At 47.0% G+C, this 10753-nt stretch overlaps 1 protein-coding gene across 1 annotated transcript; it reads right to left on the reverse strand.

The window, feature by feature from the left end:
* Nucleotides 1-1164: 1164 nt before the first annotated feature.
* On the reverse strand, nt 1165-5889 carry LOC133657097 (uncharacterized protein K02A2.6-like). Its single transcript, XM_062058029.1, has one exon. It carries the CDS (start codon nt 5618-5620, stop codon nt 1601-1603), a length of 4020 nt encoding a protein of 1339 aa, XP_061914013.1. The 5' UTR covers nt 5621-5889; the 3' UTR covers nt 1165-1600.
* Nucleotides 5890-10753: the final 4864 nt, after the last annotated feature.

The raw sequence follows: 10753 nt of genomic DNA on the forward strand, positions 1-10753 counted from the left end.
ATAACTGCGATTTGATACATTTATGTACAGACTAGCATTAGCTTGCTAGCTAACATAAATGCTAACATGAAAACAAGAGACATTAATGTCTTTTCCCATTAAGAAACGTCTTAGCCCAATCTAAAATTGTATAAACACATTACTGTCTAAGCAACTAAGATGCAGTATTCACTTAATTTATTTTAAAAAATACAACTTAGTTAAAAAATGTTAGCGTGTGTGTGTATAAGTAATTTTTGAGCACATTCAACAATACAGCGATAATGGCAACCATAATCATTTTGGTCACTTCCTGTCAATGAGAGAGGATGCAAAGAGGAGAAATATAACCTTAGAGAAAAAAATAATTTAAAACATTTGTACACACATACAACACTTAAAGGCCTACTGAAATGATTTTTTTTTATTTAAACGGGGATAGCAGATCTATTCTATGTGTCATACTTGATCATTTCGCAATATTGCCATATTTTTGCTGAAAGGATTTAGTATAGAACGACGATAAAGATTGCAACTTTTGGTATCTGATAAAAAAAAGGCTTGCCCCTACCGGAAGTAGCGTGACGTAGTCAGTTGAACATATACGCAAAGTTCCCTATTGTTTACAATGATGGCCGCATGAAGTGAGAGAGATTCGGACAGAGAAAGCGACAATTTCCCCATTAATTTGAGCGAGGATGAAAGATTTGTGGATGAGTAAAGTGCAAGTGAAGGACTAGTGGGGAGTTGAAGCTATTCAGATAGGGAAGATGCTGTGAGAGCCGGGGGTGACCTGATATTCAGCTGGGAATGACTACAACAGTAAATAAACACAAGACATATATATACTCTATTAGCCACAACACAACCAGGCTTATATTTAATATGCCACAAATTAATCCTGCATAAAAACACCTGCGTGTTTGTTACGCTAGCTCCTAGCTCCTCTGCTAGCTCCTAGCTCCATAGAACACGCCAATACAATTCAAACACCTGATCAACACACACAATCACTCAGCCCAAAAGACCGTTCACCTAACCCAAGGTTCATAAAGCTTATATATTTTAAAAAAGTTACGTATATTGTATACTGACTGTTAGTATGTAACACTAACAGTCATCCTCCTATTTCACCTTATCTATGTAATCACGAGAGCCGAGTCGGGAGCTGGTGTAGACGTTAGACAGCTTTATTGCCACACACCGAACGGAAGTTCAACCCAACATATATGAACCCACCTGGCACTCCCCCTGGTGGTCACTGGGTGTAACCATGCAGACAAAACATACAGCTCAATACACAACATCCCTCCCCACTTATTCAGATTCGCACCCACCTAAAACCACCCCTATTAACCCCAGCCTATAAAAACAGACTAGGCCATAAGCACTTAGAACGTGTGTTATGTGCAAAATGATGCTTTGTGCGAATCGGCGGTGTAACCATAAAATACATTGAAATACCCACTTAGGGGGCTATTGTAAATAGGGAACTCAAACTTAAACACATACATGCTTACTGAGGCCGGGGGGTAGACTACCCCCGAACCTCGGAGTCAGTCAACGGGGATTATTCTGCCCCAAAACGTGACATGACTCTCTAACAACCCACGCCCCCAGTTCAGAGATTAAGGCGGTCTGGAGCTCTGGTAACCCGGAGTGGATACCTCCGGCCTGGCGCGCCAACATCCGCTCTCCGTCTGGGTGACCCTCCTGGCTCGGGGGCGACTGTCCCGGTTCCCAGAGCATCCCCTCTTGCCGGAGAAGGGGGGGCAGCAACCGGCTGGGCCCCAATTATCAGTTCACTCGGCACAGCTGGTTGCTCTGGACCAGTGGGAACCAAAAGCGCACGGTCACCGGCTCTCATCTGCTCTGTGTGACGTCTCCAGAGTGCGCCTGCCCCCACATCCACGGAGTAGGATACCGGTCCCTCTTGTGATGCCACCAGTCCAGGCATCCACTTCTCCTCCCCCCGTCGATAATCACGCACCAGCACGGCCTCCCCCACTGCAAACCGTCTGTCCTTAGCCACCAGATCTCTGCGTTCTCGTTGGCCCTCCTGCGCCAGCTCCACCGTAGCCGACACGTTCGGCTTCACAAGGTCCAAGCGAGAGCGGAGCCGACGGCGCAGGAAGAGCATAGCCGGAGACTCACTCGTCGTCATGTGAGGCGCATTCCTGTAGCTGAGTAAAAATGCCTCCACTCGATGTTGCAGCGTAAATGTTCCCCTAGACGCTTTCAATGAACGCTTCAGCGTCTGCACAAAACGCTCTGCTTGACCGTTCGTGGCGGGGTGAAACGGCGCTGACCTTTTGTGCTTCACTCCGTTTGCCCGGAGAAATGCCCGGAGAAATGCCCCGAACTCTGCCGCTGTGAATTGTGGCCCATTGTCACTAACCAGTGTCTCTGGTACTCCGTTGCGGGCAAACATACTCCTCAGGGCCTGTACAGTCTTCTCCGTCGTCGTCGTTTTCAGCACCTGTACTTCCGGCCACTTAGAGTACGCATCTACCACCACCAAGAACATGTGTCCTTCGAACGGCCCCGCAAAGTCCACATGGATCCGTTGCCATGGAGATCCCGGCCACGGCCAGGTGTGTAGTGGGGAGAGCGCCGGGTTCTTTTGGTTCCGTTGACACGTAGAGCATGTCCTGGCCTGCTGTTCAATCTGGGCGTCTAACCCCGGCCACCAGACATGGCTCCGTGCAATGGCCTTCATCTTGACCATGCCTGGGTGCCCGGCATGTAGTTCCTTCAGAAGCTGCGGTCTCAACGCTGGAGGCACCACCACTCTACTGCCCCATAGCAAACACCCCTGGATCACCGTCAGTTCGTCTCGTCGCATGTAGAAGGGTGCCAACGCGTCATTCTGCCCAACTGTTCCAACAAACTGGCCTGAAACTACCATATCTACTACCCTAGAGAGCACTGGGTCATATTTAGTTCCCTTCCTAATATCTTCACTGTCCACTGGGAGTGTCTCAAGGTGATGTACTGTCACCCTATCTACTGCGTCTGGCTTTTCCCCATGCGCTACCTGCAGTGGCAACCGTGAGAGACCATCTGCATTCCCATGATCTGCTGCTTTCCTGTATTGGATTGTGTAGTTGTGTGCCGCTAACACTAACGCCCACCGCTGCAGTCGTGCGGCCGCCATAGGTGGCGTCGCCTTACTGGGACTCAATATACTTGTCAGCGGTCTGTGATCTGTGAGTAGTGTAAAATGGCACCCGTACAAATAGGCGTGGAATTTACGTACCCCAAAAATAATTCCCAGCGCCTCCCTTTCAATCTGAGCATAATTTTGCTCTGCCTTGCTCAGTGTCCTAGAGGCAAAGGCTATGGGTCTCTCCTCACCACCGGGCATCACGTGCGAAAGTACCGCGCCCACCCCATACGGCGACGCGTCACACGCTATCCGCAGGGGCAACCTGGGGTCATAATGCGTTAGCACCTGTTCTGATTGCAAATGGTCTTTTGCTGCCTTAAAGGCTTTCTCGCACTCTGGTGACCACTTCCATGCCACTCCGGTGTGCAACAGCTCATGTAACGGGCTGAGCATGGTTGCCATGTTTTTAACAAAACGCCCATAATAGTTTATCAGGCCCAAAAAAGAACGGAGCTGACTCACATTAATGGGGGATGGGGCCTCCGCTATGGCCTTAAGCTTCTCTGGGGACTTATGTAGCCCTTTTTTATCAATGACATGCCCCAAATATTCTAATGAACTCTTGAAGAATTCACATTTCTCCTTCTGTACTCGCAAACCGAATTTTCCCAATCGGCCCAACACTGCATCTAAGTTTTTTAGGTGATCTGCATCGTTCTCCCCAGTCACCAAAATGTCGTCCAGGAAACAATGGACGTTGGGGAGGCCCTGCAACACTTGGTCCATGACTCGCTGAAAGATTGACGGCGCAGAGGTGATCCCGAAGGGAAGACGGTTATAGCAAAACATTCCCTTCTGCGTGGTAATGGTCAGATATTTACGGGAGCTTTCCTGAACCGGCACCTGTAAATATGCGTTCGCCAGATCTAATTTGCTGAAACGCTGCCCCCCTGCTAGCGATGCGAAAAGATCTTCTATCCTCGGAATGGGGTAGTGTTCAGCACAAAGCGCGGGATTCAAGGTCACTTTAAAATCTCCGCATATACGTACTTTCCCATTTTTTTTTAAAATGGGTACAATTGGAGTAGCCCATTCACTAAACTGTACTGGAGACAGTACGCCCCCCTGTTCCAAACGCTCTAATTCCTCCTCCACCTTCGGCCGAAGTGCATACGGCACCGCCCGTGCTTGGAAGAACTTCGGTTGATGCACCGGCTTGAGGGTTAACGCCACCTCAAAGCCCTTTAGTGTACCTAGACCTTCTTGGAACACCCTGGCATGGCTGTCTAGTACTGTCGCCATTGTGCGGTCTTCCTGTATGGGATGTGTAGCTCGAATAGTTTTAATCATTGTCCAATCTAACTTTACTTTTCGCAACCATTCTCGTCCAAAAAGAGAGAGAGCGTCACCCTTAACCACATACAGGGGGAGACGTGCCCGTTGTTTGTTGAGACGCACGTCTACTTTTATTACCCCCAAGGGTGTCATAACCTGCCCTGTATACGATCTCAACAGTAGGTTGGTGGTACGGAGGCGTAACTGGCTAAATTTAGCATTGTATACTTTTTCTGAAATGATCGACACTGCCGCACCTGTGTCTAACTCCATTTCTATAGTTTGTCCCTCCACCTTGGGTCTAACCCAGATAATCGCTGACGCAGCGCTATCATGTTTAACGCTTTTTTCTACCTCCACTACATGTAAGCCTCCCACCCCATCTGAATCTGTTGTCTCTGGGTCGCTGGGCTTAGTCTCCGCCTCTACCTGATCGGCCCTCTTTTTGAATTTTCCTTTCATTTTCTGTCCCTTTTTAACCCCAAAAAAATGTGTTGTCTTCGGTCCCCCTTTATCCTCCCTGCACATACGAGCTATGTGCCCCCTTTTTCCACAATTGTGGCAGGACTGGTCCTTGTAAAAACATTCCTCCATTTTGTGATTTACTCTACCACAACGAGTGCATTTACGGCCCGGTGGCAAGGAGAGAGAGACAGCGTTCACCTTCTGTGAGCTACTGAGCTGTTGAGATTCACGTGCCACTGTTTCTATTGAAACTGCTAGTTCAACTGCTCTTTGGTATGTTAAATCCTTCTCTGTTAACAGCCTCTTTTTAATCGACTCACTGTTCAACCCACACACTAACCTGTCTCTTAGTGCATCCTGCAGGTAAGCTCCAAATTCACAGTGCTCTGATAATTTTTTTAGATCTGTTACATACTGTGTAATAGTTTCCCCCTCCCCCTGATCTCTCTTATGAAATCTATATCTCTCCGCTATCACTATGGGCTTTGGGGAGAAATGTGCTTGCAACAATGTCACTACCTCATCATACGTTTTCGTGCCCGGCTTCTCTGGGGCGATGAGGCTGCGCAGTAGACCGTACGTCGCCGGTCCCATCACGCTGAAAAACACCGGCAGCTTCCTCCCCTCATTCAGTCCATTTGCTGCCACGAAGTGCTCAAACCTCTCCACGTATGTCGACCACTGCTCCGTCGACTCATCAAAGGCGTCCATCTGTCCCAGGATGCCCGCCATGCTCGCAGGTCGTCCCGACGTGAGTCGTACCCCCGCTGCTATGCGGAGCTAATGCTAACAAAGCTAAGCTAACGCTAGCCGTCGATGAACTCCGCGGATTCGCCGCCACCCGCCTCTTAATCCGTCGGCAGGCGCATCCGTGCTCGTCGCCAATTATTGTATACTGACTGTTAGTATGTAACACTAACAGTCATCCTCCTATTTCACCTTATCTATGTAATCACGAGAGCCGAGTCGGGAGCTGGTGTAGACGTTAGACAGCTTTATTGCCACACACCGAACGGAAGTTCAACCCAACATATATGAACCCACCTGGCACTCCCCCTGGTGGTCACTGGGTGTAACCATGCAGACAAAACATACAGCTCAATACACAACAACGTACATACGCAAAAAAAAGTTGCGCACATACGGTCAAGCGATCAAATGTTTAGAAGCCAAAGCTGCATACTCACAGTAGCACGTCTGCGTCTTTGTCATCCAAATCAAAGTAATCCTGGTTAGAGTCTGTGTTGTCCCAGTTCTCTACAGGCGTCTGTGTATCGAAGTCAAAAGTCCTCCTGGTTAGAGTCTCTGTTATCCGAGTTCTTCCATCTTGACTGCATCTTTCGGGAATGTAAACAAAGAAGCGCCGGCTGTGTACTGTTGTTGCTGACTACGTTCGAAAAATACGTCCATTTCGCACCGACAACTTTCTTCTTTGCTTGCTCAGCTTCCTTCTCCATAATGCAATGAACATGATTGCAACAGATTCACGAACACAGATGTCCAGAATACTGTGGAATTATGAAATGAAAACAGAGCTTTTTCGTATTGGCTTCAATGTGGAAGGCATACCCGTGTTCGCCGGTCTACGTCACGCGCATACGTCATCCTCAGGGGCGTTTCGAACCGGAAGTTTAGCGGCAAATTTAAAATGTCACTTTATAAGTTAACCCGGCCGTATTGGCATGTGTTATAATGTTAAGATTTCATCATTGATATATAAACTATCAGACTGCGTGGTCGGTAGTAGTGGGTTTCAGTAGGCCTTTAAGACCTTCAGTATATCAGTATATGGAAGAAGAAGAACCATAATAAACATTCTGATTTCATCCATCCATTCATTTTCTAGATAATCGTATTTATCTCACCATATGAAATATAACTCACTTCAATAATTATGATTTAATGTTTTATGTTATTACTTATGGAGTATATTGTGAATACATTGAGAACAGGAAGTGAAGAAAGGTGTAAAGGAAAAGGGGTAGGATTAAACAAGCTCTGCTTCTTCCTACTCCTTTTCGAACATGTTGAATAGAGAAACTGGAAATTGCGATGCATCATGTTGTATGCATGCATGCATCTGTGATGCATCATGTTGTACGCATGCATGCATGTGTGATACATCATGTCGTATGCATGCATGTGTGATACATCATGTCGTATGCATGCATGTGTGATGCATCATGTTGTATGCATGCATGCATGTGTGATGCATCGTGTTGTACGCATGCATGCTTGATGCATCGTGTTGTACGCATGCATGCCTGTGTGATGCATCATGTTGTACGCATGCATGTGTTATGCATCATGTTGTACGCATGCATGCGTGATGCATCATGTTGTACGCATGCATGTGTGATTCATCGTGTTGTACGCATGCATGCCTGTGTGATGCATCATGTTGTACGCATGCATGTGTGATGCATCATGTTGTACGAAAGCGCTGCATGTGTGATGCATCATGTTGTACACATGCATGCATGTGTGATGCATCATGTTGTACGCTTGCATGCATGTGTGATGCATCATGGTGTATGCATGTGTGATGCATCATGTTGTATGCATGCATGCATGTGTGATGCATCATGTTGTATGCATGTGTGCTGCATCATGTTGTATGCATGTGTGATGCATCATATTTTATGCATGCATGCATGTATGATGTATCATGTTGTATACATGCATGTGTGATGCATCATGTTGTATGCATGCATGTGTGATGCATCATGTTGTATGCATGCATGTTCCAAATAAACACAAACTCAAACACTCTTGGGTCACGTAACTCGCGTCGCCTCGCCCCCTGCTGGTACGGAGTAGTATTTTGCAGGCAGAACTTATGACCCACTCTTAAAGAGACAGGCTACACTCCAGCCGAGAAAGGGGATGTCATGTTTCAGACCACATAGAGAGACAAAAGGCAGGGAATGTTCTGGTGTTTGTCCAAAGAACAACAGAATAGTCAGACAGGTCCAAGTACTTCATGTCAAGGACAGAGTCTGTCAGCCGCTAATGACTTTAGACGCAACATCCATTCTCCACTTAAAGAGAAACACGCATTGTGAAGAAATGGCTGCCATGCATGTCAGCCACAGGTGTTTCCTCAGCGTGAATGTGTTGGGGCTAGTGAGAGCACGACAAGGACAGGTAACACTACAACAGCTGTTTGCCTTTTCCACTAGCATTCTTTAACACCACTTTTTTTCTTTGACTCTCCACTTCTTGTATTTGCTGAATACATTCACCTCCCACGACTGTACTGTGTAAACCACCTGTTTCTACAAACCCCAAAACCAGTGAAGTTGGCACGTTGTGTAAATGGTAAATAAAAACAGAAAACAATGATTTGCTAATCCTTTTCAATTTATATTCAATTGAATAGACTGCAAATACAAGATATTTAATGTTCTGGGAACTGGAAAACTTTGTTAATTTTTGCAAATATTAGCTCCTTTGGAATGTGATGCCTGCAACATGTTTCAAAAAAGCTGGCACAAGTGGCAAAAAAGACTGAGAAAGTTGAGGAATGCTCATCAAACACTTATTTGGAACATCCCACGGGTGAACAGGCTAATTGGGAACAAGTGGGTGCCATGATTGGGTATAAAAGCAGCTTCCATGAAATGCTCAGTCATTCACAAACAAGGATGGGGCGAGGGTCACCACTTTGTCAACAAATGCGTGAGCAAATTGTCCAACAGTTTAAGAACAACATTTCTCGAGCTATGGCAAGTATTTTCAGGATTTCACCATCTACGATCCATAATATTAAAAGGTTAAGAGAATCTGGAGAAATCACTGCACGTAAGCAGCAAGGCTGAAAACCAACATTGAATGCTTGTGACCTTTGATCCCTGAGGCGGTACTGCATCAAAAAGTGACATCAGTGTGTAAAGGATATCACCACATGGGCTCAGGGACACTTCAGAAAACCACTGTCAGTAACTACAGTTGGTCGCTACATCTGAAAGTGCAAGTTAAAACTGTACTATGCAAAGCCAAAGCCATTTATCAACAACACCCAGAAACGCCGCCGGCATCGCTGGGCCCGAGCTCATCTAAGATGGACTGATGCAAAGTGGAAAAGTGTTTTGTGGTCTGACGAGTCCACATTTCAAATTGTTTTGGAAACTTTGGAAGTCGTGTCCTCCGGACCAAAGAGGAAAAGAACCATACGGATTGTTAAAATTAATACATATTTTATATGTATACTCTTACCGGAAAATATATCAAAATATATATCGAATATCGAGTTTAAGTAAAAATATATTGAGATATACTTTTTCGTCCATATCGCCCAGCCCTACTTTACAGTTTATAGGGTTGTACGGTATACCGGTACCAGTATAGTACCGCAATACTATTGAATCATATTCGGTACTATACCGCCTCTAAGAAGTACCGGTCCCCCCCTCCCTTTTTTTTTTTTTAACGGGCATGACTGGGCGTCGTCGTCACGTCGTGACATTGCTGGTTTTACGAGCAGAGGAGCATGTTCGGCAACGCACACACACGGAGTACTTGCAAGCAGACACAGTGTGCAGACAGAAATGGAAGAATGGATGCATTTTGGTCTAAAAACTAAAGATAAAGGTGAAGTTATAACACTGAAACAAATTTTGGGCTGTCTTCGACCACCCCAAGGATGGCGGGGACGCGGCGGGGTGCCTGCACTCCATCCAGCAGGGACCACGCTCTGTTGCAACCTACACCCTGGAGTTCCGCACCTTGGCTGCTGATAGTGAATGGGGTGACCGGGCGCTCCGAAGCGTGTTCCGTCGGGGCCTCTCTGAGGAGATTAAGGATGGACTGCTGAGGGACAGACCCACATCCTACAGGGGTCTCATCGAATTGGCACTACTATTCGATCAGAGACTTTCTGAAAGTGCAGTGGAATGAGCTCAGGGAGCCGTCAATGTCATCCCCAGGGTTAAACTCCAACCCGTATACGAGACCTCAGCCAAACTATACCGGTCTCCACCCACTACGATGACTACCCCTGAGCCCATGCAGTTGGGAAGGACCCGTTTGTCCATAGAAGAAAGGGAGAGGAGGTATAGGTAGCGTCTCTGCCTCTACTGTGGTGCATATCATCCGCAATTGTCCGGTGAGACCAAAAAGACCAGGCTCACCAGCTGAGGGGATCCTGGTAAGCCATACGTCGTGCCCCCAAGATGAAGAAACCCGGATATTTTGTTACCCACTACTCTGGCATGGGACACAAGGACCATACAAGGGGAGGCATATTTGGACTCGGGAGCAGACGAAAATCTGATTGACTACGAGTTCGCTCAGCAGATTGGAATTCCTCTGGTGCCCCTGGACAAGATTCTTCCTGCCCAAACCCTGGATGGGCGCCCTTTGGGACCCATCAAATACCGCACGGAGCCCATTTCCATGACCATTTCTGGGAACCACATTGAGACCATCAGTCTCTGGGTGCTGGAAGCACCCGTCACCCCACTTGTCCTTGGGAGGTACTGGCTTCGTCATCACAACCCCCACATCTCTTGGACTTTGGGCAAGATCTTGGCGTGGAGCACACCATGCCACGCAAACTGCCTCAAGTCAGCATCTCCTCCGGTCTACCGTCCCAGTACCATTATTCCTCAGACAGATCTGTCTCTGATTCCAGCATCAATCAATCAATCAATCAATGTTTATTTATATAGCCCTAAATCACAAGTGTATCAAAGGGCTGCACAAGCCACAACGACATCCTCTGTACAGAGCCCACATACGGGCAAGGAAAAACTCACCCCAGTGGGACGTCAATGTGAATGACTATGAGAAACCTTGGAGAGGACCGCATATGTGGGTAACCACCCCCCTCTAGGGGAGACCGAAAGCAATGGCAGTTGAGTG

The sequence above is a fragment of the Entelurus aequoreus genome, linkage group LG01 (genome assembly GCF_033978785.1).
Source record: "Entelurus aequoreus isolate RoL-2023_Sb linkage group LG01, RoL_Eaeq_v1.1, whole genome shotgun sequence".
Lineage (NCBI taxonomy): Eukaryota > Metazoa > Chordata > Actinopteri > Syngnathiformes > Syngnathidae > Entelurus > Entelurus aequoreus.